Genomic DNA, 26,595 nt, shown 5'->3' with positions numbered 1-26,595 from the left:
TGGCCGCTTTATTCTCTTTAAAACGTAAAGCGTGCCAGAGTCATCTCTAAAGCTGCCGGGTACCTTGTTAGGAGATTTAGAAACGTCAGATTCCAGCCGTAGGATCTAAGAATCCTAGAAATTATTCTGTTTTTAATTATTCTCAACTTAATGGCAAGAGGTTTGGTATTTTGGTTTACAGGTAATTTAGAGCCCTGGGGGCATAGTAGTTAAGAGCTTTGCCGCTAACCAGAAGGTCAGCAGTTCAAATCCACCAACTGCTCTTTGGAAACTCTATGGGGCAGTTCTACTCTGTCATATAGGGTCTCTGTGAGTTGGAATCGACTGTACCACAACAGGTTTGGTTTTTTGGTTTTTATAAGTAATTAGAATAGTTTCAACCTCCCTCTTTGAAAAATAATTTAGAAATGTAAATTAGAAGAGTTTTAAGTATTCAGAAAATGGTTTTAATACATGTATTGATTAAGCACCTACCATGTGCCAGGCACATGACCCAGGTGAATTATTTAAGGAAGACAGGGGAGGGGTGGAAGTCACTGGGTTGATTTGTCCCTAATTTCCAGTTAACATCAATCCGCCAACTGACCTAGGCCAGGACTTGCTTCACTCAGGTACAAGGCTGCAGTAATCAGGCCACTGTCTTTGGCTTAGGAAACCATGAGATCCTTTCCATCTGGGACCAGAATTATTCCCTGACGCAAATGAAGTCACCAATGTGACTTCTCGGAAAGATTCAGAGGTTTAGACCCAACATCGAAACTCAAAAATATATACCAGAAAGAACCACATAGTTGTATATGAAAAAATAACAAAAATAATTTCATGCCTTCTTTTATTTCTTTAAGATGAGGGAAAAGGTAGCACTTCTCTGTGGCTTGGCTAGGTCTTAAGAAGCAACTTCACCTATTCCATCTGGCGATACGTACTGCCTTATTTCAGAGAAATATAATTGTTTCTGAAATACTGCAATACTGGCTTTTTTGTAGCTCTGAGTTAATTTTTGGTTGACCTGCTAGAGTGACTATGTCACGATACATAGATATTTCACAAAAGGCAGATGGGCCCTGAATCTAAAATGCCTGAGTCAGGTCTGGGCTTTACCCCGCCTCCCTGCACCCCCGTATTTACTTCGGTAAGATGAGGAGTGTAAAGCACCTGTGTCAGAGGATTAAATAGTCGTACACCTAAAAGGGCTCAGAACAGTATCTAACCCACAGAAAGCAGTCAATAAATTATAGTTGATGTTATTATTCATGTTTTTATTTATTTGCTTGATATTATGTGACAGTTGATATTTAATGAATTGGAACTTTTTTCTCTTCCTTTCTTTAGGCTGATTTAATTTATTTTCATGAAATCTTAGAGCTGAAGGAAACCTTTGATAGAAACCTTGCACGTCATTATTTTTCAGGTTAGGGTGTTGAGACAGTAAATCACCCAGTGTCCCACCAGTCTGCAGCAACAGGGTGTCTAGAGCTTTCCACCTCTTCCTACCTCACTGCATCCTGCATCTTTTCTCCTCTGAGCCCAGTGCCTCCTGGGGAGACCTTCCCCTGGGTGCTTCCCATGGGGAGCCACACAGGGCTGGGGAAACGCGCATCTGGAGGCAGACGGCCCCAGTCCTTCGCCATTCCTTACTCACCAGGAGAAAACGCAAACCAGAAGTCAACTCTGCAGGGTGTTCATAGGGCAAGCGGCTTAGCTTCAGGTGACCCACCAGGCAAGGGCTTTCTGGCTTTTGTTAAATACCCAGAGTAATATCAATTCACCCTTACATTGAAATTACAAACTTTCCATTGTTATCAACATTGATTTTCTAAGAAGTTAGACCCTGGGCTCTCTGGATTACATTTTTCTACTTCTGTTCATAATCTTAAGATTTAAATCCTACAATTTGAGAAGACGATTCCCCTAGGGTTTGAAATTCCTAAGTCAGACACATTTGTAAAAGCCAGAGTGCTTAGGGAATGTCTGCTTTCCTACAGTTTCCTTCTTTTCTGTTTTCTGAAGTTCTTTTCATATCTCAAATGGAGATAAAACATCTAGAAAAAATATTAAGCACATATTTACAGTTTCATAATAGCTGTTTTCAAGTTTGGGGTTTGAGCATTTCAGACTCCAGCCAGCTTGCTAAATGACTGCCTTCCCAGATTGTTTTCAGTTTAGAAATTCAAGAGTGGGATTGCTGTTAACGTTCCCTGATATCTTCCTGCCTGCCTTCTCTTTCTTTCTTTCTCTCTCTATCTCTCCCTATATTTCCTTTTCCCCTTCTCTCTCTCTCTCTCTTTCTTTGGTTGAGTAACCTTCCTATGTTGATCAAACTATGCTCAGCTTAGCAATTATAACCCTCTTCTTCCAATTAGCCAATACATTTTATAAATTACAGTATAATTCAGACTTTCAGGCAGCTTGTTCATCATAATTAACAAGTACTGGCAGTGATAAATTATAGATAGCCAAGATAGGATAAACAATATGACATTGTGTGTAGTGTGCATAGCACTGCCTGTTGAATATTGGGCTTCAGATGCTTTCTTCTGCATAGAGAATTTATGCACAAAGAATTTCTTCTCCAAAATGAGGGTCACTCTTCCGTTCCTTTTGTAAAAATATACTGTCATTTTAGCTGTATTGCTGTGAGATCTTTTTTTCTCTCACCAGCCACAATCATAATACAGTTTTGTGGCCTGTTTGTTCCAACTTCTGTCTCTTAGAGAATAAAGCCATACTTTGTTTCACTGCTTGTGGTGGTGGTGGTAGAGAAGTACTGCAAGCACACAGAAGCAAAGGGGTCTCATGTAAAAATTTAGTTCTAAATAGAGAATTCCTCATGGTTCTTCACGGCACACAGAACATGTGAATGTTAAATTTATGAACTACCGGTATTTGCCAAGAGAAAGTCTATACTAGATTGCATTAAAATGCAAAGTCAGAATTTCAGGCAAGATTTATTTATTTATATCAAAACTAGTATATAAAAAGAGATTTGCAGCTTATAATTCAAACTAAATAATACCCAAGATCTTAGTTCTGTAAGCCTTACGGCAGCTGTTGTTGTTGTTGTTCCATACCTTTAGTTGGTAGTCTTCAGTGTCTCAACTCCCTTCTGTCAGCTGTCTTCAGATGAACCCCAGTCAGATATGTTGAAGAGACACCAGGTATGCGAGGCTCATGTCAAAGGCTCTGACTATTAGTGATAAAGCTCTAGCAAGTTAACTTGCAAATAGCAAATAAACAACAACATAGAACTCTGAGAGGTAGAAACTGCTGATGGTGCTGAAAGATAAATACCGGGTTCTCCATCTCATGTTTTGAGCTGTGGGAGAATGAAGAGGAGAGAGGCGGGGAAGGGAGGGAGCTGTTGTTACAGCAGGGTTTGTTGGACCCTGAAAGCTGAAATGCCTTTGTGTCACCATTTGGGTGCTCACAAAATAGGCTTTCTTTTCTTTAATATTATGTTTTAGTCTTATACTTATAATTTATTTTTCAATTTGTATCTGTTGTTAGAAAATAGTTTATTATTTTATGTCCTCAATTAGTTTAAAGAATACGGTCTAGAATATTTTTAACTAGACTGTGCTTTGCAAATGATAGTTGAGACTATCTTTTTATTCTGCTGCTTGTTGACTTGTCTGAAACCGAGGTTCACAAAATTGGTAACTTGACTCTTCTCAAAATAACCGTTCAGAAGACAGTTTTTGGGTTTTTTTTAATAATGTTTTAAATAAAAGAAAATCAGAAACAACTGTTGACTAGAATCTGGTCAGTAAACTCCAAGTAGTTTTTGAGGCGCCCTGAATTTTCTTCTATTGTTCCTCCCGTGGAAAATGTTTTCTGGGATATAACTTTAAAAAATTGCAGCCTCCAGAAAATGTCATTAACACCAAAATGACATGATGAAACATATCAGGTGAAACATAAATTTGATCTTAAAATTTAGGTTTGTATGACCTATTTGGAGCCCTGGTGGCACAGTGGTTAAGAGCTACAGTGAGCTATGGCTGCTAACCAAAAGGTCAGCAGTTCAAATCCACCAGCCACTCCCTGGAAAACCCGTGGGGCAGTTCTCTGTCCTATAGGTAGTGTTGCTATGAGTCGGAAGCAACTCGACAGCAGTGGGTTTCATTTGGTTTTATCACCTGTTCAGGACGAAGCTTTCTTACAGGTACCCACTTTGTACTTTACCTCTGGTTGTTCAAGGCAACTAGTAGTTAGGATAAAATAAAATTACATAGAATGCTGTTTTTAGTCTGATTCCTATGGGTTTTGTTAGGGGTTCTTTGAAACACGGTCAGGGTCAAAGTCGGGTAGACCTGAAATCAAGCATTAAGGTTCTAGACCATGAGTAATGGTTCAGACATAGCTCACCCTTCAGCTGTTTTGAATTCTCATTATTTCCTTCCTTAATAACTTTAATCAGTTGCCATCGAGTCAATTCACCTTTTCTTCTACAGGCTATAAAATCACAGCCACTATAGAGAAAAAAGAACAGTTTAAATGATTTGTTTTCCAATTTTACAACTGGAAATAGCCATGTTAAATGTTAACTATTTTCTTAAACGTGGTGAATAATAAAGCACACGTTTCAGTTACCTGGATTTTTCTTCATTTTGTTTGTTTGTTGTTGGCTTGTTTTAATCTTTTCTAAGTCTAGCATTTAGCAAGATGTGTAACTTTTATATTGCTGCCCTCTGTGAGGGCCTTAATGCCTGTGGATTTGCTTTTTAGCTAGAGTGTCGTAATTTTGATACATGTTGTTGTTATTGTTGTTGTTAGGTGTTGTTGAGTCAGTTCAGACTCATAGCGACCTTATGTACAACAGAACGAAACACTGTCCGGTCTGGCGCCGTCCTCATAATCATTGCTATGCTTGATGAGATCATTGTTGCAGCCACTGTGACAATCCATTTTGTTGAGGGCCTTCCTCTTTTTCATTGACCCTCTACATTACCAAACATGATGTCCTTCTCCAGGAACTGACCCCTCCTGATAACATGTCCGAAGTATGTGAGATGTGGTCTTGCTATCTTTGCTTCTAATGAGCATTCTGCCAGTATTTCTTCCAAGATAGATTTGTTCCTTCTTTTGTCAGTCCATGGTATATTCAATATTCTTTACTAACACTGTAATAATTCTTCAGTTTTACTTATTTGCTGTCCAGCTTTGCCTGTATGTGAGGTGATTGAAAACACTGTGGCTTGGGCCAGGCACACCTTAGTCTTCAAGGTAACACCTTTGCTTTTTAACATTTTAAAGAGGTCTTTTGCAGCAGATTTGCACAATGCAGTATGTCATTTGATTTCTTCACTGCTGCCTTCATGGGTGTTGATTGTGGATTCAGGTAAAATGAAATCCTTGACAACTTCAGTCTTTTCTCCATTTATCATGAGGTTGCTTATTGGTCCGGTTGTGAGGATATTTGTTTTCTTCATGTTGAGGTATAATCCATACGGAAGGCTGTAGTCTTTTATCTTCATCATTAAATGCTCAATTCCTCTTCACTTTCAACAAGCAAGGTTGTGTCATCTTCATATCGCAGGTTGTTCATAAGTCTTCCTCCAATCCTGATGCCCATTCTTTTCATTAGTCCAGTTTCTTGGATTATTTGCTCAGCATACAGACTGAATAAGTATGGTGAAAGGATACAACCCTGATACACTCCTTCCCTGACTTTAAAGCATGCAGTATCCCCTTCTTCTGTTAGAAGGGCTCTTTCTTGATCTATGTACAGTTTCCTTGTGAGCACAATTAAATGTTCTGGAATTTCCATTCTTCACAATGTTATCCATAATTTGTTATGATCCACACAGTCAAATGCCTTTGCATAGTCAATAAAACACAGGTAAACATCTTTCTGGTATTCTCTGCTTTCAGCCAAGATCCATCTGACATCAAGGATATCCCTGGTTCCAAGTCCTCTTCTGAATCTGGCTTGAATTTCTGGCAGTTCCTTGTCAATGTACTGCTGCAGTCACTTTTGAATGATCTTCAGCAAAAATTTACTTGCATGTAATATTAATGATATTGTTTGATAACTTCTGCATTCTATTTGATCATCTTTCTCAGAAATAGGCATAAATATAGACCTCTTCCAGTTGGTTGGCCAGGTAGCTGTCTTCCAAATTTCTTGGCATAGATGAGTGAGCACTTCCAGCACTGCCTCCATTTGTTGAAACATCTCAGTTAGTATTCCATCAGTTCCTGGAGCCTTGTTTTTTGCCAATGCCTTCAGTGCAGCTTGCACTTCCTCCTTCTTTGGTATTAATGACTCTGTATATACCTACATCCGTTTTTGATACTTCTTGTGTCATTTAATATTTTCCCAGTAGAATTCTTCAGTATTGTAACTTGAGGCTTGAATTTTTTCTTTGGTTCTTTCAGCTTGAGAAATGCTGAGCCTGTTCTTCCCTTTTGGTTTTCCATCTCCAGGTCTTTGCACATGTTGGTATAATACATTACTTTGTCTTCTCAAGCCACCCTTTGAAATCTTCTGTTCAGCTCTTGTACTTCATTATTTCTTCCTTTCACTTTAGCTACTTGACATTCAAGAGCAAGTTTCAGAGTCTCTTCTGACATCCATTTTGATCTTTTCTTTCTTTTCAATGACCTCTTGCTTTCTTCATGTATGATGTCCTTGATGTCATTCTACAACTTGTCTGGTCTTCAGTCATTAGTGTTCAACACATCAAAATCTATTCTTGAGATGGTCTCTAAACTCAGGTGGGATATACTCAAGGTTGTACTTTGGGTCTCATGGACTTGTTCTAATTTTTTTCAGCTTCAACTTGAACTTGCCTATGAACAATTGATGGTCTGTTCCACAGTCAGCCCCTAGTCTTGTTCTAACTAATGATATTGGGCTTTCCCATCGTCTCTTTGCACAGCTATAGTCAATTTGATTCCTGTGTAATTCATCTGGCGAGGTCCATGTGTATAGTCACTGTTTATGTTGTTGAAGATAGGTATCTGCAATGAAGTAGTTGTTAGTCTTACAAAATTCTACCGTGAGATTTCCAGCATCGTTTCTATCACCAAGGCCATATTTTCCAACTACCAATCCTTCTTCATTTTCAACTTTCCCGTTCCAATCACCAGTAATTATCAATGCATCCTGTTTGCATGTTTGATCAATATCAGACTGAAGAAGTTGGTAAAAATCTTCAATTTCTTCATCTTTGGCCTTAGTGGTTAGTGCGTAAATTTCAGGATAGATCTTGAAATATTCTTTTTGACGGTGAACGCAATCCCATTCCTCTTCAAGTTGTCATTCCTGGCATAGTAGACCGTATAATTGTCTGATTCAGAATGGCCAGTTCCAGCTCACTGATGCCTAGCATAGTGATATTTATGCATTCCATTTCATTTTTTGACAGTTTCCAATTTTCCTAGATTCGTACTTTGTACATTCCATGTTCCGATTATTAATGGATGCTTGCAGTTGTTTCTTCTCATTTTGAGTTGTGCCATGTCAGAGAATGAAGGTCCTGAAAGCTTGACTCCATCCATGTCATTAAGGTCGACTCTACTTTGAGGAGGCAGCTCTTCCCCAGTCATATTTTGAGTAAACAGTAATGGGTTTTTTTTTTTTGTTTTTCCCAACCTGAGGAGCTTATCTTCTGGGACTATGTCAGACAGTGTTCCACTGCTACTTATAAGGTTTTCACTGGCTGATTCTTTTCAGAAGTAGACTGCCGGATTCTTCTTCCTAGTCTGTCTTAGTCTGGAAGCTCAGCTGAAACCTATATGCCATGGGTGACCCTGCTGGTGTTTGAAATACTAGTTGGACAGCTTCCAGCATCACAGCAACACTCAAGCTCCCACAGTATGACAAACTGACAGACACTGTTTTTATTTCATGGAAATACATAAACAATTCTATGTAGGAAAACTGGATGAAGTAGAGTTGAATGTAAGTAAATATCACCTAAAGGCTTCATCCAGTTTTCATAGGTAGAATTGTTTGTATTTTTCCATGAGATAAATAAAAGCATCTTGGCTTGTTCAGCTCTGTGGCATATTTGGTGGTGCAGACTGTAGACGCACATGCACTAAGGCTGACTAATGCCGGATAATGGGACCAACCTGGTCCACCTGGCCACCGGCGTAAAAGCGCCCCCTGCAGGATAAACAGGTTAAACATGCTTTAAGATCCACTTGAGTTTTCAAAAACTTTTTTACTCTTAAGCCCTGATGAGAATGATTATCCTAGAAACCATTATTACCTGTTTTAAAAGGCAGAACACCTGAAATCAAGAAATTTTCATTAACTACATATCTATAATCAGACAGAATTTCTTTTATTTAAAAAGGAACTGGAAAAGCAGAGGTGTATATAGAAATATAATTAATCCATCTTAACATCTATTTTGATGTGCACATTAAAGGGGGGATTAAATCTTTCATTATGTCTAGTGCCTTTCTTATTGTTGTCGTTAGGTGCCGTCGAGTCGGTTCCAAGTCATAGCGACCCTGTGCACAACAGAAAGAAACACTGCCTGGTCCTGTGCCATCCTTACAATCGTTATGCTTGAGCTCATTGTTGCAGCCACTGTGTCATTCTACCTCGTTGAGGGTCTTCCTCTTTTCTGCTGACCCTGTACTCTGCCAAAAGCATGATGTCCTTCTCCAGGTACTGATCCCTCCTGACAACATGTCCAAAGTACGTAAGACGAAGTCTCGCCATCCTTGCCTCTAGGGAGCATTCTCGTTGTACTTCTTCCAAGACAGATTTGTTTGTTCTTTTGGCAGTCTATGGTATATTCAATATTCTTCGCCAACACCACAATTCAAAGGCGTCAACTTTTCTTTGGTCTTCCTTATTCATTGTCTAGCTTTCACATGCATATGATGTGATTGAAAATACCATGGCTTGGGTCAGGTGCACCTTAGTCTTCAGGGTGACATCTTTGCTCTTCAACACTTTGAAGAGGTCCTTTGCAGCAGATTTACCCAATGCAACGCATCTTTTGATTTCTTGACTGCTGCTTCCATGGCTGTTGATTGTGGATCCAAGTAAAATGAAATCCTTGACAACTTCAGTCTTTTCTCCATTTATCATGATGTTGCTCATTGGTCCAGTTGTGAGGATTTTTGTTTTCTTTATGTCGAGGTGTAATCCATACTGATGGCTGTGGTCTTTGATCTTCATCAGTAAGTGCTTCAAGTCCTCTTCACTTTCAGCAAGCAAGGTTGTGTCATCTGCAAAACGCAGGTTGTTAATGAGTCTTCCTTCAGTCCTGATGCCCCGTTCTTCTTCATATAGTCCAGCTTCTCGTATTATTTGTTCAGCATACAGATTAAATGGGTATGGTGAAAGAATACAACCCTGATGCACACCTTTCCTGACTTTAAACCAATCAGTATCCCCTTGTTCTATCTGAACAACTGCCTCTTGATCTATGTAAAGGTTCCTCATGAGCACAATTAAATGTTCTGGAATTCCCTTTCTTCGCAGTGTTACCCATAGTTTGTTACGATCCACACAGTCGGATGCCTTTGCATAGTCAATAAAACATAGGTAAACATCCTTCTGGTATTCTCTGCTTTCAGCCAGCATCCATCTGACATCAGCAATGATATCCCTGGTTCCACGTCCTCTTCTGAAACCAGCCTGAATTTCTGGCAGTTCCCTGTCGATATACTGCTGCAGCCATTTTTGAATGATCTTCAGCAAAATTTTGCTTGCGTCTGATATTAATGATATTGTTCTATAATTTCCACATTCGGTTGGATCACCTTCCTTGGGAATAGGCATAAATATGGATCTCTTCCAGTCAGTTGGCCAGGAAGCTGTCTTCCATATTTCTTGGCATAGACGAGTGAGCACCTCCAGCGCTGCATCTGTTTGTTGAAACATCTCAGTTGATATTCCATCAATTCCTGGAGCCTTGTTTTTCGCCAATGCCTTCAGAGCAGTTTGGACTTCTTCCTTCAGTACCATCGGTTCCTGATCATATGCCACCTCTTGAGATGGTTGAATATCGACTAATTCTTTTTGGTATAATGACTCTGTGTACTCCTTCCATCTTCTTTTGATGCTTCCTGCATCGTTTAATATTTTCCCCGTGGAATCCTTCACTATTGCAACTCAAGGCTTGAATTTTTTCTTCAGTTCTTTCAGCTTGTGAAACACTGAGTGTGTTTTTCCATTTTGGTTTTCCATCTCCAGCTCTTTGCACATGTCGTTATAATAGTTCACTTTGTCTTCTCGAGAGGCCCTTTGAAATCTTCTGTTCAGTTCTTTTACTTCATCAATTCTTCCTTTTGCTTTAGCTGCTTGATGCTCAAGAGCAAGTTTCAGAGTCTTCTCTGACATCCATCTTGATCTTTTCTTTCTTTCCTGTCTTTTCAGTGACCTCTTGCTTTCTTCATGGATGATGTTCTTGATGTCATTCCACAATTCATCTGGTCTTCGGTCACTAGTGTTCAGTGCGTCAAATCTATTCTTCAGATGGTCTCTAAATTCAGGTGGGATATACTCAAGGTCATATTTTGGCTCTCGTGGACTTGCTCTGATTTTCTTCAGTTTCAGCTTGAACTTGCATATGAGCGATTGATGGTCTGTCCACAGTTGGCCCCTGGCCTTGTTCTGACCAATGATATTGAGCTTTTCCATCATCTCTTTCCACAGATGTAGTCAATTTTATTTTTGTGTGTTCCATCTGGCGAGGTCCATGTGTATGGTCGCCATTTACACTGGTGAAAGAAAGTCGTTGGTCTTGCAAAATTCTATCATTTGATCTCCGGTGTTGTTTCTATCACCAAGGCCATATTTTCCAACTGCTGAACCTTCTTCTTTGTTTCCAACTTTCACATTCCAATCGCAATTATCAATGCATCTTGATTGCGTGTTCGATCAATTTCAGACTGTAACAGCTGATAAAAATCTTCTATTTCTTCATCTTTGGCCCTAGTGGTTGGTGCGTAAATTTGAATAATAGTCGTATTTACTGGTCTTCCTTGTAGGCATATGGATATCATCCTATCACTGTCAACATTGTACTTCAGGATAGATCTTGAAATGTTCTTTTTGACAATGAATGCAACACCGTTCCACTTCGAGTTGTCATTCCCAGCATAGTAGACTATATGATTGTCCAATTCAAAATGGCCAATACCAGTCCATTTCAGCTCTCTAATGCCTAGGATATCGATGTTTATGCATTACATTTCATTTTTGACAGTTTCCAATTTTCCTAGATTCATACTTCGTACATTCCAGGTTCCGATTATTAATGGATGTTTGCAGCTGTTTCTTCTCATTTTGAGTCATGCCACATCAGCAGATGAAGGTCCCGAAAGCTTTACTCCATCCACGTCATTAAGGCCGACTCTGCTTTGAGGAGGCAGCTCTTCCCCAGTCATCTTTTGAGTGCCTTCCAACCTGGGGGGCTCATCTTCCAGCACTGTATCAGACAATGTTCCGCTGCTATTCATAAGGTTTTCAATGGCTAATGGTTTTCAGAAGTAGACTGCCAGGTCCTTCTTCCTAGTCTGTCTTGGTCTGGAAGCTCAGCTGAAACCTGTCCTCCATGGGTGACCCTGCTGGTATCTGAATACTGGTGGCATAGCTTCCAGCATCACAGCAACACACAAGCCCCCACAGTACAACAAACTGACAGACATGTGGGGGGTGCCTTTCCTAGCTAGGTCTTATAACCCTTACGTTTATCTCTGTTACCCAGATCTCTCCTCCGAATTCCAGAGTTGTGTATCCAGCTGCTCACTTGTCAGCTTTAATACACATCTTAAACTTAACCTGTCACAAAACTCAACTCCTGATCTTCCCCTCAACCTGCTCTACCCACACTTCCCCCACATCAGCTAATGCCAAGCCCATCTTCCATTTGGCAGGCCCAGGATTGTAAAAGTCTTCATTGACTTTTGACATTCTTGGTGACAAGAAAAGGGAGGAGGGTGTGTCTGAACCTTTAATCAGGGAGCAAAATATTTTCCTAGAAATCTCCCAGCCGACTTGCCTTTAGTGTTTCACTAGCCAGTACTGGCTCATAGGGGCATTCTCAGCTAAGAGAGAGGCTGGGGAAGTGAGCTGCACCCCAGAAGGGATTGCAGCTGGCCTTGGGTGAGTATCACAGGCTTCCTTCGGTGATTAGTGAATTTAATCAAGCAGGTTTGAAGTGACCATCTGTGCAGTACTTACTCAAGTCTTAATACTGATTCAGTAAGTTAAACAGTTGAGATTGTTCTCTAAACCTGTGTTTCTCACCTCGGCCTACACATGAGGATCCTGTAGCTTTAGAGAAAGCACTGATGCCCACGCCCCACCCCCAGTGATTCTTCTGTAATTGGTCTGGGATAGAGCCAATCACTGGTATTTTTAAAAAGCTGCCCACTCAACTCTAATGAAAAGTCAGGGAACTGAATTACAAAAAAAAAAAAAATCACACACAAAAAAAGACCCTATAGGACAGAGTAGAACTGTGCCATAGGGTTTCCAAGGAGCGGCTGGTGGATTCAAACTGCTGACCTTTTGGTTAGGAGCCAAGCTCTTAACTACTGCGCCACCAGGGCTCCAAATATATATGTACATGTATGTATATACATATACATATGGAACGCTGGTGGTGCAGTGGTTAAAGTGTTTGACTGCTAACAGAAAGGTCATCAGTTCGAAATCACCAGCGTCTCCTCAGGAGAAAAATGTGGCAGTCTGCTTCCCTAGAGATTTACAGCCTTGGAAACCCTATGAGGTTGTACAATGTTTCCTATTTGCTTTATATTCTACTTGGAAAATCATAATAGTTCAGAATAAGATAAAATAGTTACCTGTTCCAGTCCCACATACTTAAAGTGGTATCACTTACAATAATGTTTTTCTTCTAACCCAGTCTTAGTAAATTAGCAGGATCAGTTGGGAGTACAGTCAGCTCATTATTTTCCTCGTCTTTACCATCATTTTAGTTTTAAACTTGTGCTCCTGGCTAACATAAAGACTTTAATTTTTAAAATTTGTAGTTTGTAGACTAGTTGAATATAGTGAGGACTCTGTCATAAGTAAGTACTCCTTGGTTTGTTTGTGTTCTCAAACATCCAGCGAGGCCAACCTAGTTCTGTTGGCTGTCGTGGCAAGTCACACATACATTTCTGCAGAAAGCACTCTATTATTTGCTCCCTTATTTTTGTGACATTTTGTTACCCATTTCATGTCTTCAGAAACCCTGGTGGTGTAGTGGGTAAATGGTATGGCTGCTATCCAAAAGGTCGACAGCTGGAATCCACCATGTGCTCCTTGGAAACTCAGTGGGGCAGTTCTGCTCTGTCCTATAGGGTTGCTATAAGTCGGAATCAGCTTGATGGCACTGGGCTTTGGTGTTTTGTTTTGTTTTATGTCTTCAAGAGAAAGGATCTTGAGGACTTGTCTTCTGTGTCTTTGTCACAGAATACTAAGACAGTCTTTGGAGTTTGTGGTGACATCTTCAGACGAACCTAGCTTTCTCAGTCCGTAAATAGCGTAGGTGTATATTTGTGTGATTTAGCAGAGCGCTTAGCCAGGAGCACAAGTTTAAAACTAAAATGATGGTAAAGACGAGGAAAATAATGAGCTGACTGTACTCCCAACTGATCCTGCTAATTTACTAAGACTGGGTTAGAAGAAAAACATTGTTGTAAGTGATATCACTTTAAGTATGTGGTACTGGAACAGGTAACTATTTTATCTTACTCTGAACTATTATTATTTGCCAAGTAGAATTTGTGTGATCTTAGCAGAGCGCTTTCTTTGCACATCGTCTTGAAAAGCAGGACTTAAAAAAAAAAAAGTTCTTACTCGTTATGGTATGGAGATTGTGGTCTCAGGGTCCCGTGTAGGCCGGGACCTGCTGCTCACTGCCACCAACCCTCCCTTTGCTTCCTTCCCTGTGATGTTTCTCTCTCAGCCCTCCTAGGTCCCTGCACCTCAGTCCCAGCTTACACTGGAAGGCCTTCCTGGGGGTGGAGAGGAGGGATTCACGTGGACTTTGTGACCTTGCTAAATTTGAGAGCTTGCTTTGTGTTTAATCGTTTCTCTTATTTACTTTTACATCTTTGGTGATACATAGGGAGGACGGTGAGGCCCCCGCAGACCTCTTTGAGTTTACCTGGTACAATAGCACATAAAGGATGAGATCCAATAGGTACTGAACTCCCCTTTAGGAAGACAGAAGCAGGTCTTCCAGTCAGAAGCAGGAAGGGCAGCGTGGCAGAAACACATTGAAGGAAGAAGCCCCTGCACACAGGAGGAGCTAGTCTGCGGGGCTGATAGCCTATCAGCCAGGGGGTGGGCGCCAGCACCCGTGCCCACCAGCCCATCAGGCCCTCGGGCGTGGTGTCCTGACCTTTCGGACCCTCCATCTGTATATCCTTGGTTCAACCCTGTCACTGCACAGCCTTCTAATGGCGTACAGGAGAAGGCACTGACCGGACTGCTTGAGTGTTTGGCAGTTGTGGCTCACTATGGATTAGTAGATTTGCATCCACATTTAATTATCCATCTTTTCATAATATGGGCAGCAATAGCAGCAGCATTTACTGAGTGCCTGGGTTTATTTAGATCCAACCATCCCTGAGGAACTGGTTCTAGAGTTGCTCTACATCTGCAGAACGGGGGACAGACCCTGGACTGTGGCGACTACCCCAATGTGTTGGCACAACGGGGACCCTGGCAGGGCAGTCTGGGGGCCGCCTCAGGCACCTCCCCCCAAACCACAACGGGGCCACGGGCACCTGCAGATGCTGGTGCTTCCCCAGCACCGAGTCCTGGTGTGCGGGCAGGCCATGGTTTTAGACAGGTTCTCCTGGTGCTCACCCTAAGCCCCGGGTTAAGTCCAACAGAAGAGCCTGACCCACCTCGTGTCCATTCGTGCTTTCTTGCTCATTCTGGAGCGTCAAGAGTTCACCTCCCTGAAATGATTTCCTCTCTTGGGACCAAGAGTTGTGACTAATCTTACTTTTTTGTGATGATTATTTTAGGTATTATTTGCATGCAGTAAAAAGCACAGACTGCTCTTAGCCCCTGGGCCTCTCTCCGGCCCCTCTCTCCTCCTACCTGCTCGCAGCCCCTCCGGCCTTCTCTTGGCCTCTAGTCTCCTTGCACGCTGATGCTCTGAGGGGGTGTGACCATTTAAAATCAGCCTCAGGGGTAAGAGGGAGAGCGGCCGCTTGGGATCCATAAGACAGAAGGGTGGGCTGGAGCCTCTGCAGAAATGAGCACTTGTTGCAGTAACTTTGACACAAAAGCAATCATGAACTTCAGAGAAGATACATAGGTACTACCTGTGAAGTGAGCCTCTGTGGAGTGCGTTGGAGTGGAACACCTGCCAGGGTTTAAAGTGTTTGAAGGTTTGACAGCTGAATTTCTGCCCTTAAATTGAGTTTGAGGCAAGGATTCAGGCAGAAGAAACTAATTTTTGGAAATCTGAGCTTCATTCACATTAGTAAATATTTTGTTTTTCTACAGAACGCATAATTATTATATGAATAATTATGATGTACATTAATGACTTACCACTCTGTCCCCTTTACCTAGAGGAGCTAGAACGGTGGAACCGATGGCATTCTGATGGGGACTGCCATTCGCTGGGTGCAAGCATTCGAGAAGTGGACCCCTGTGGGTGGAGCAACAAAGCATCCTCCAGATTGCCTTTCTTAACTCTGTCATTTCACCTGACCCTGAATATAACTCTCCCAAGTCCCTCCTGTGTTCCCATCAAACACTACCAATAAACTCCAAAAGCAGCCTTATCTCGTGCCCCAGAGCCCTTCCGTTCTCACCTACCCACATCATCAGGGGCAATGCCACCATTTTTCTCTTCTTTGAGTCCTTCTTATATCGTTCTTGAAGTCTTACTGCTTATTCCCCGTGTTCGTTCTCCTCTCTGGCCATTTCTTCTTTCACCGCCCCATTGCGGCTCTGAGCATCTTAGTGAATTAGTGACTTCCTAACGGCTTTCCCTCTCTGCTGGCTCCCTCGTCTCTAATCTGCACCACCCTCCACTGTCCACTGTTCACGGGTCACTTCTGCTGATGGTGTGGAATGCCATGGGAGGTGTTGAAGCCTCGGAGACAATGGCCAGTACTGCTCCTGTAACTTTCCATGTGGTAGTTACTTTGCTTTTGGGCATGTTATGAACATCTGGGCTGTACATTCTTAAGTGTTCTTCATGAATCTTGTTGACCTGAGATCTGAGTTGGAAATACCTAAGATTTGAGATTCAATGGCTTTTTACCTCAGGTTCTTTGTGAGACCAGAGTGTTGCTCTGAGCTCATAACCAGCCATGTCATAACCACGGGCTGCAAAATAGAGCATCTCCTCCGGGCTGGTTGAAGCCAGGGCTGCTAATGGTGAGCAACACGATCTGGACTTGAAACAGTAGTAAGGTTATAATGGATTTCAGAGGCCAACTACTGTAAATTAATCATCAACGCTTTCATATGGGATTTTAGTAGATCATTTTGGTGTACTGATACACCAGGTTTGGAAATGGGCTAGCAACATTAAACTGGAATATTTTTGAAGTGCATTCTAGTGCCTTTGTACTGATTTCTTTTTCATAATTAAACCTTTTCATAGTCTTCAAACTCAAGGAAAAAAAAAATAGTTGTAATTTTAAGTAAGCATTCAATTATAAGTAAAAATCATTTTTATACCTGTTACCATAGTTACCAAGCAGCTTTCCCATGATTCCAGAGAAATGGGCTCTGTCATTCCAAGTAATACTGAGAATGGCTTTTGCAGGTAGAGGTGGAGGAGAGGGTGGGATGGGGGTCTCCAGTAAAAGGAGGGAGCATTACTAGAAGGGCTTCTTTTATTCTGAGATTTATAGGGTCCTGCACTACGTTGTAACTGTATTTGGCTATGAATACAATTATCCAACTTAACCGGCTATCAAAACTGCATTCAAACTTTACCCATCTACTGTTCGGGTTTACATGGGGTGCTGCTGTATTTGTGCAAGATTTTAAAACTATATTTATTACATAATGCAAACTTTAGACACTTCCTACACTTGCAAATACCAGCTGTATCTCCAAGGAATGAAATCAGCCAACTAAAGATGGGGCCAAATTTTAAAATGCAAGGAAGCTGGGCGTGGCAGCTACTGCCCTCGAGGGAGGAGTGCCTTCATCCCTGGGTTTGTGCCTGGGGTCTAATAGCATTTGAACACCACATAGAGTGCGGATAATAACATCTCATGGGTTTAGGGTGGGTAGGGCTAAATTTTATTTCATATTTTGCTTAAAGATTGTTTTCTGTGGAGACCAGCAGGCTGTTGGATTGAACACACCTGGTGGGGTGGAAGAATTTCTCTCAGCCCTGACTCCAGTGCAGTTTGGGAGGGGTGGCCGGGATGAGTCCTCAGGGGCAGCAGAGGAGAGGTAGAGACAGGAAGACCAGCGAGCTCAGCTTTGGAGAGGAGGGGCAGGTAAGGCAGAGAGAATAGTCAGAGGCCTTGCTGGACGGTTGGGCTCACTTCTCTGTCCCAAGTCAAATAGGAGAAAAAGTAGGGTGGACACTGCAGAGTCTGTGGGAAGGCATCTTTGATGTTCATTGTGGTGAATCTCGGCCTTCTTCCAGCACTCCCTCCATCTTTTTCCTCCCACAGAAGTGCTGTAAGATGGAGCCATCCTCCTCCTCCCTGTGGCAGTTCTCCTGCTTTGCTTTTTGAGCATTTGTGGAATCTGTATGCTGTTCTAAGTAGCAAGTCCAGCCATTCCCTAGACTGGTGCTTTTCCAATTCTGAACAGACTTCCCATTTCCTAGTTCATGGTCTCTATCAGGCCATGTGTGTGTGTGATAACTGTTTTGACTACATTTTCCCCCTTTGTCTTCATTTTTAGTATTTTTCCTTTTGTTCTTTTCCATGTATCCTTGTAAATCACCATAACTCCACTTTTGGAACGAGGCAGAGTGTAAGTCTTCTGTCAGATGTGTCTGCAAAGTTTTCTCTCCTGAGAATTACAGAATCCCAACAGCTGGTAGCAGTTTAACACTACCAAACAGCGACATTTTTGGTGGTTTCCATTTTCTCTTTAGGTTCTGCCTGTGCCTTCTGGGCCAGTTAAAGTTGCTACCAGAAAGTTATGTGGCTGTGCAGACGACACTTGCAAATTCCGTCCAGTTGATTGATTAGCGTCTGCGCCCAAAATAAGTGGTGTCCTAATTGATTCCCTTTCTGAGGCATTTAGCACTAAGGGGTCCCTGGGGACCCGTCTGCTTGCTTGCTTTGGGTTTGAAGCCCTGTCTTATTGTCAGGACTGCTGGCTGCAGCGTATTTTTTACCCATTGAAAAGCTGAATAAAATATTCTCACGCTATCTGTTATCTGTCTACTGACTTTAATGATTATTTGGATTCATTTTAAAAGGCTGTCATAACACTGCATCTGAAAGTCAGGTAGTCAATCAAGCATATAGGTCTAGTGGATTTCATTAGAGAACTGATGCAGCCAATTGCGGTTCTCTGAGTCATGTCAGACCACCTGCAGGTATCATCCCTGCCTGGAAAAGGTTCACCTGAAGTCCCTGTGAAGGTTTTGTCCATGAAGTACATACTCTTGATGACTCTGCCCTCCCCGCCCCACGCCCGATGTTACATGAAGAGAAATTGTTACACCCTGCGATAGCATGGCACACAGTGACTGATGTTTGCTTACAACCAAGGTGGACGTGGGAGTGGTGCACTTCACTCCCCTAACAGAGCCTGTGATAAAGCAGCCGTTCAAGCTGGTGGAGAAGCTCGTCCAGAATACATTTCAGTTCAGAAGGAAATACTGCTACCGAGGGCTGGGGTAAGGATGCCTTCTCTTCCTTTCAGTAAGAGTCTATATCAAATCTCCAATTACTTTTAAAGATTAAGAGCTTTGAAGGTTCCTGGGTGGCACTCAGCTGGTAACTAAAAGGTTGGTGGATTGAACCCACCCAGCGGCTCCACGGAAGAAACAGGCCTGGTGATCTGCTACAGTGATAATTCTATAAACACCCGCTGCCATCAAGTCGATTCTGATTCAGCAATCCCATAGGTTTTCCAAAGCTGTAGATCTCTGCAGAAGCAGACTGCCATGTCTTTCTCCCATGGAGCTGCTGGTGGTTTTCGTTTAATAGTCAAGTGCTTTAACCACTGTACCACCAGGTCACAGCCAAGAAAGCCCTACAGAGCAGTTCTACCCTGTAACACGGAGTCTCCTAAGTCACAAATCAACAACAACAAAATCAATAATAAAGATTAAGAACTATGATTTTTTGATTCTTAAAGCTATCTGTGATTATTACTCTGTGATGAGTGAAACTTGGCTGCCCCCAAGGAAGAAGCAAAACCTTGGCTTAACTTTGACTTAACCTCAGATGCTGGTTACAGGTTGTTTTTCGTAAGTACAACCTAAAACGAACAATCACAGTCAGCGATGACCATCCCTGGGGAGGCCATGATTCTTCAATCCCGACTCAGACTAAGTAGGTTGTTAAAATGCTTGCTTTTTGCCGAGTTGCTCTCTCTCTTCTTTAAGAACACACTTGAGAATGAGGAAGTAAATACAGCTTCTGAGCAGCCAAATGCTGTCACCCAGCCTCCACGCGGCACGTTTTTGTGTCATGGAGACTGCCTTTGCTCTAACGTGCCTGCTTCTCCTGCTCAAAGACTGCAGCAGATCAAAAACACACCTTGTAGGTGGTGTGCAGGGTACCCAGGAAAAAAAGACAGACGCAGTAGTAGAGCCCACTGTATGTGATGAGCTGAAGTGACCACAGAGATATGTCATATCCAGTGACAATCCAGAAAAGGTTAAACCCAGTCACCCAGTGCCGTTGAGTTGATTCCGGAAAAGGTTAGGCCAACTTATATTCTGTTTAGAAGGCAGGGAGGCATGTGCTTTTAGTTTGAAGGGGCCTAGTTTGAAAGGCACACACTTCTCTTGCTGTAAAACCCCTTCACATAGCGCCATGTTAGCCCTCCATGTGACATGTCCCTTTAACATGTGAAATTACCTCAGGAGCAGCTAGGCTACCTTCTTAAACCATTACAACCCACTGAGGGACTTCAGATGGCTGAGGTAGATCCCCAGCCCACCACATATTGGCTCTGGGGAGGCTGGCATTCATACTGTACCAGATAAATACGGCTTCTCTAGCAGAGATGTAGGGTGCAGAGCTGGTGACAGGGATACCACTGGCTGTCGTGCACATTAGAAAAAAGGTCCCTCTGGCCGGCTCAGCCCCAGCCAGGAGCACTGCTTGTCCAATGAGACACCAGCTGAATTCCAGTGTACACTTAACCTCACACAGGGCATGGCCTACACACTGTACACGATAGCCCTGATTCAGGAGAAAAAATCACAAAAAGTACACACTGCTTTTGGAAACCCTGGAATTGGCCTGAGCCCAGAGCTGACTGTAGTGTTTCCAAGGCAACCCACAGCTGAAGGAGGGGCCTGACACTTCAGGCCCACAGTCCCCTGGGCCGATATGGACCACCTGTCATGGCCACTCAGACCTGTTGGTATTTTCAGTCACATTACACCACAGATTAGTGCCAGATGTTGGAAATCACGATCAGGCCCTCCTTGCCATGAAACTGAACCCAAATATCTACGTCACCTCCCCCGAAAGTATGGGGAGCGTGCTGTTCCTTGCTGAGAGGAACACCAGCCTGGAAGAAAAACTCACCTCCACTCACGCCCTGTGGGGTGAGCTCTGTAGCCCTTCTGGGACTTGGAAGAAGAAAATAGAATCCCGGAGTAGCTTTGCAGTGCTTCTGTCAGTCAGGCTTATTAGTCGTTCCAAAAGAGTGATCCCGTTTGGTTAGATGAAATGTAAACTGCACATCTTGAATTAATTTTAAGAGCATTCACACAGAAAGCTTAAAAATATCTTAAAGAGGGGAATAACTTCATATTTTCACATTGACTGCTTTCTGACTTTGCTAAGAAAGATCATTGTGTTCGGGTGAAAAGTTCTAAAGGCTGCTAAGTTCAAATTATAGAGAATCAAAACTTTTTGTCTCATTTCACACCAGAAATAATACAGACAACCTTCATATCAAAATTGAGGCAAATCAAACTCATATTTTACAAGAATGCAGCTGAGCAGATGTTACTTGAAACTTACCCTCAAGATACCAATCTTGTTTTAGCTCTGGGAAACAGTTTCCCATTGTGGACATGTGAGGTTGGTCACCTTGCAGGTCAGACCAGGCCCACCTGTAGTGGCTGGTCGTCAGTGTTGCCGGTGTTGTGACTGTAAGTCTTCCTGCATAGTTCCAGGACACAGACAGAGGGACCAGGACAGACAGTGGGAGGCTCAAGTGGCCTCTGCCATCCCCCTCCCACGTTGAACTTGTCCTAAATGTGCCATTTCAAGTGCGGGGAGAAGGAAGCATCAGGACTCATAGAATTCAATAAAATCGCTATTTTTTTTTTTTTTTTCCTTCTTTCCCTCAGAATGTTATTCCCTGAAGCTCAACGCTTAGAAAGCACTGGAAAACTGCTGCAGCTGGCAGACGTGGACCCCACCCTCCGGCCCTGTCAGCTCTCTCTCTCACACTTTAAGAGCCTCTGTGATGTTTACCGGAAAATGTGTGATGGAGACCCGCAGCTCTTTGCCTATAACTTCCGAGAAGAACTTAAGCAGAGTAAAAGCAAAAACCAGAAAAAGGAGGCACATCAGGAGAGCAACGGACTTTAGCTGTTACTTCAGACGCTAACATTTCTTCTGTGTGTCCTCTCTTGTTTTGCACAGGATGACAATAAAAATGTCAGTGACCAGATAGGACTTCTTTTCTTTTTACTGTACAGGTTGATGAGAAAATAAATATCATCAAATAAGATACAGTACAAGCTTCCTTTTAATATGTATACTGCATAGGTATGGCAGTGTTTAGTATAAACAGCATCTATTATAACCTTGCAAAAATGAAATATCTCCACAGTGTGCCCCTAAACCACGTTAGAATAACTTAAATATGCTTTAAATAAAGCAAAAACTAACAGCTCAAAAAAAATGCCCAGAGAATTGGGGGTGGGGGGAGGAGGAAATAGGACCTTTTAAAAAGCTATTCATCACAACTTCCCCATCTTACTTTTTCCACATAACTTAAAATAATTAGAATGCGATTTTATTTTCAAGATTCTAAATCATTTTGATGCCTGCTCAAAAGGGATATAAACTAAGTAATTTACAGATTCCAACCAGTTTCATCTAGTATCCTGATCCACAATAAATTAAAATAACTTAAATCTTTACAACTCTCGTATGGGAAAATGCATACTTCGCAAAACCCAAGCATGAATCGTTTTCCTGCTGTGTCCACTTTACACCAGTTTGAAGGTAAGTTGAGCAACTCGGCGCATATCTGGATGGAGACTGTACTATGACTTCCCGTGGCCCTCTGCTTCATAAAAACACTCCTCGTTGACCACCGACGTCAGACTCTGGACACTGAACTCTCGCTGGAGAACGGAATTTATATCGATGTGAGCGTTTTCAGACTGGCTGTCAAGGGACTGGTGACGTACTTGTGACTTCAGCAGAGTTCCTCGGTCCCGTTTGGTGCTGTTTGCTTTTCGTTTGATGGGGCAGAAATGCCCACGGATCAGCTTGGGGTGCTCTCCTCCCTGCTGGCCCTCCCGAGCCTGCGTGCCAGGCGGCTGCCCCGCTGGGCGAGCGTCGGGCTCCTCGGAGATCCTCAGTCTCTGGAACTGAATCTCAATGTCTTTGGTCGGGCTGCCCCGCTTCAGAGCCGGCTGGTAGTCGTCCTCCTCATCACTCAGAATATCACTCTCTTTGATGAGACTGTCTGAAAACTCCGACAAGCTTGCGGGTGGGCATTTCACCGGTGACGCGCTCTTGGAGTCCTGCCTGCTCTCGGCCGTGTGGCAGCCACTGCTCTGCGTGCTGCTGCCCAGGCTGCCATCATCGGAGTCCAGCGAGGTGCCCTTGCTGGGCTCGCCCATCCCTTCACTGCTGGAGGAGTTCCTGAGCGCTTTTAAGGATCTCGACGAAGCTGCAGTTAGAAAAGCACATTTCTCTTTTACAGAAACAGGTAAAACAAAACAAAAACTCATTGCTGCCAACTGGCTTCTGAGTCATGGCGACCCCAGTGTTACAGAGTGGAACTGCTCCATAGGGTTTTTCTGATGAGTCTTTATGGAAGCAGATTGCCAGGCCTTTCTTCCACAGTGCCACCGGGTGGATTCGAACTGCCAACTTTTAGGTCAGCAGTCGAGCGCAAACCATTTGGCCCACCCAAGGACCTCCAGAAGCAGATACACAATGTATAATTCTTACATCTTAGGTTATAAAATTGAACATCTTAATTATGTAAGATTTTATTTTATTCAACTTAGATTACCAACTGTCCTGGGACTTAGGCAAAAACACATAGATACTGCAAGCATGAACATTTTCTACTTTTATCTGAAATTTTAGTTGGGGGGTTTGGTGTTTTTAGATGGCCAATTATTGTAGCTCAATTATTTAGACCACAATAAACTTACAGGAGCTGAGCTAGTGTTCTTATTTTGCCAATTTTAAGTGAATAGTTAGTTACTAAATAAAACCTAGGTTCCTTTCTTTCACTTTTAATGTGCTTTTGAATTTGATAATCAAAATAACACCATATTTCTGTGCCTACCTTCCCACCCTGTTTATTTCCCTTGCTGCTCAGTTAAAGTAGAAACGTGCCTTTAATCTCTCATGAGAACTGTCTCTGCTGGAATCGCTAACCAACTTTCAGAGATTTAATATTGTGAATTTTTAATGAGGTATGTGGAATTCCTTTGTCTTGGGCTGAAGGGAAAGCAGGAGCGCTCACTTTCAGTGTTTTTGCAAGTGATAGCAATCTTTTTTATGGCCATAGCTTATTTTCACAATGGAGGAAAAAATAGAAAATATACAGTAAATTTGAAGAGATCAAACTGACCAAAAAGGAAAAAGAGAAGTTAATCATACATTTTATAAGACTAAAAACAAGAATAATAATAATATAGGAGAATCTTGATCAAAAGGGGGAGGCAATGTAGAACAAAACCTGAAGTTCTCGTAGAGTCCAGAATTGCTGGAGCCACCAAGGATGGATGACATGCCCCCAAGGCATCCCGAGAGGAAATCCCTAAACCTTAAATGTTAAACCAAAGGTATCCCCGGAGGTCATCTTTAAACCAAACACTAGTTTCAGCTTAATGTCTGCCTTGAGCATTGTGTGCTTTTAAAGAATTATCTGTATGTGATCAGACTGACAACAGCAAGACAAAAGATCAGGTGAGAAGCTCAGGGGGCAGTGAGTTTGTGTTAATGATGGTGAAATAATTTGGAAAACGATCTCAAGGAAGGTAGCCCAACTTGAAGAATGTAACCAATGTCACTGAATCGTATGTGTAGAAATTGCTGAATTGGTGTGTTAGGTTTTGCTGTGCGTATCTTCACCAACCCTGTGTAACCTGTGTTTTACTGACTTCGCAAAGATATTCGACTGTGTGGATCATAACAGGTTATGGCTAACGTTGCTAAGAATGGGAATTCCAGGACACTGAATTGTACTCAAGAGGAACCTAGACATACAGACCAAGAGGCAGCCATTCGAACAGAACAAAGGGATACTGCGTGCTTTAAAGTCAGGAAAGGTGTACGTCAGGGTTGTATCTTTCACCATACTTAGTCAATCTGTATGTTGAGCAAATAATCTGAGAAGCTGGACTACAGGAAGAAGAACGGGGCATCAAGATTGGAGGAAGACTCGTTAACAACCTGCTTTATGCAGATGATACAACCTTGCTTGCTGAAAGTGAAGAAGACTTGAAGCACTTACTGATGAAGATCAAAGACCACAGCCTTCAGCATGGATTACACGTCAACATAAAGAAAACAAAAATCCTCACAACTGGGTCAATGAGCAACATCATGATAAATGGAGAAAAGACTGAAGTTGTTAAGGAATTCATTTTACTTGGATCCACAATCAACAGCCATGGAAGCAGCAGTCAAGAAATCAAAAGACACATTGCATTGGGTAAAGCTGCTACAAAAGACCTCTTTAAAGCGTTGAAAAGCAAAGATGTCACCTTGAAGACCTAAGCTGCACCTGACCCAAGCTATGGTGTTTTCAACTGCCTCCTATGCATGTGAAGGCTGGACAATGAATAAGGAAGACTGAAGAAGAATTGACGCCTTTGAATTGTGGTGTTGGCGAAGAATATTAAATACACCATGGACTGCCAGAAGAACGAACAAATCTGTCTGGGAAGAAGTACAACCAGAATGCTCCTTAGAAGCAAGGATGGTGAGACTACATCCCACATACTTTGGACATGTTATCAGGAGGGATCAGTCCCTGGAGAAAAACATCATGCTTGGTAAAGTAGAGTGTCAGCGAAAAAAAGGACGACCTTCAACAAAATGGATTGACACAGTGGCTTCAACAATGGGCTCAAGCATAACAACGATCATGAGGATGGTACAGGACCCAGCAATATTTTGCTCTGTAGTACACAGGGTCGCTAAGAGTTGGAACCAACTCAAAGGCACTTAACAACACCTAACAACATCTTCACCAAATAGATATATAAATATAGAAGGAAGGTTCTGAAAATTTAAGCTGACATTTAGAAGCAAGCAGAAAATTTCACAGCAGCGTGATTTGGAATGTTTACCTGCTGATTTACTGGGGGCAGAGGGTAAGATCAAGTATATTAGGTTTCTAGGTCTTAACTTTAAAGTATTGAGTATGCCTACGTGTCATGTACATTTTAGTGGAAGAAACAAATAAAATAGTAAGTGCAGACTATGTCAGTTGATGATAAGACAGGGATGGCGCAAACAGTTAAGCACTCAACTACAAACCGAAAGGTTGACGGTTTGAACCCACCCAGAGGCGCCTCGGAAGACAGGCCTGGCGATCTGCTTCTGAGAGGTCAAGCCTTGAAAACCCTATGGAGCAGTTCTACTCTGCACACGTGGGGTCTCCATGAGATCAGAACCTACTCAGTGGCAACTGGTTTGGGTTTGGTTTTATGGGAGTTTGGGTGGTTCTAGTTTACAAACAGTCATCTTGGAAGAAGAGGCATTTTATCTTTAGGTCTCTTATAAGGAAATAAAGTTGCCACTGACTTCTCACATCACCCTACATATGTGGGCTCCTGGTTTAGAACTCAGAAGGTTATCCCCAAAATTTACAAAGCTGTTATTTACAGCTTGATGACAAGAGTATGTATCCTTTGAGAGAGGTTCGTGATGTTTTACTGAACAAGCAGATGCTTAGCAAAGTCCTCACCTAATTTCGCTGAAACAGGAACACGGTTCTTAAGAGGTACCAGGCGATCCTTACATGTTTTCTCCAGGGGCAGGTCACACTTGATGTGGCGCCGGAAGTTTTCCCGCAGAATGGAACGAATCACCTTCACGATGTTGGTTTTGCTTTCACAGTCGCTGGGGAAGACAGAAAAGCAGTAGTTTCTACACTGCCCCTCCTCCTTGGGTTCCACCCCACCTTGTCCCCCTGAGCACGTGGGGCAGGGCCATCTCAATGGAGTCCTGGACCCGGTCATATTCAGGCCAGAGCCTCAGCAAGCCAACCCACCTCAACATGCCCTGCTTTCCTCACTTAGAAAAGGA

At 42.5% G+C, this 26,595-nt stretch overlaps 2 protein-coding genes across 5 annotated transcripts in view; one reads left to right on the top strand and one right to left on the bottom strand.

Annotated features, from left to right (window-relative positions):
* The window catches only part of TFB1M (transcription factor B1, mitochondrial), a 64,746-nt gene extending 42,928 nt beyond the window's left edge, over positions 1-21,818 (top strand). For both annotated transcript variants that reach the window (XM_023545745.2, XM_003404263.4), the window contains 2 exons: positions 18,658-18,785; positions 21,429-21,818. In XM_023545745.2, coding sequence (XP_023401513.1) covers positions 18,658-18,785; positions 21,429-21,672 — 372 coding nt within the window. In that variant the 3' untranslated portion in view covers positions 21,673-21,818. The remainder of the gene's footprint in view (positions 1-18,657; positions 18,786-21,428) is intronic.
* The window catches only part of TIAM2 (TIAM Rac1 associated GEF 2), a 187,601-nt gene continuing 182,820 nt past the window's right edge, over positions 21,815-26,595 (bottom strand). For all 3 annotated transcript variants that reach the window (XM_064292543.1, XM_064292547.1, XM_064292541.1), the window contains 2 exons: positions 26,255-26,409; positions 21,815-22,990 (listed from right to left, as the gene is read on the bottom strand). In XM_064292543.1, the coding sequence (XP_064148613.1) occupies positions 22,356-22,990; positions 26,255-26,409 (790 nt within the window). In that variant the 3' untranslated portion in view covers positions 21,815-22,355. The remainder of the gene's footprint in view (positions 22,991-26,254; positions 26,410-26,595) is intronic.

This window comes from Loxodonta africana, chromosome 1, assembly GCF_030014295.1.
Source record: "Loxodonta africana isolate mLoxAfr1 chromosome 1, mLoxAfr1.hap2, whole genome shotgun sequence".
NCBI classification, from domain to species: domain Eukaryota; kingdom Metazoa; phylum Chordata; class Mammalia; order Proboscidea; family Elephantidae; genus Loxodonta; species Loxodonta africana.
The sequence above is the reverse complement of the archived record's forward strand: the minus strand, read 5'-3'. Positions and strand labels throughout refer to the sequence as shown.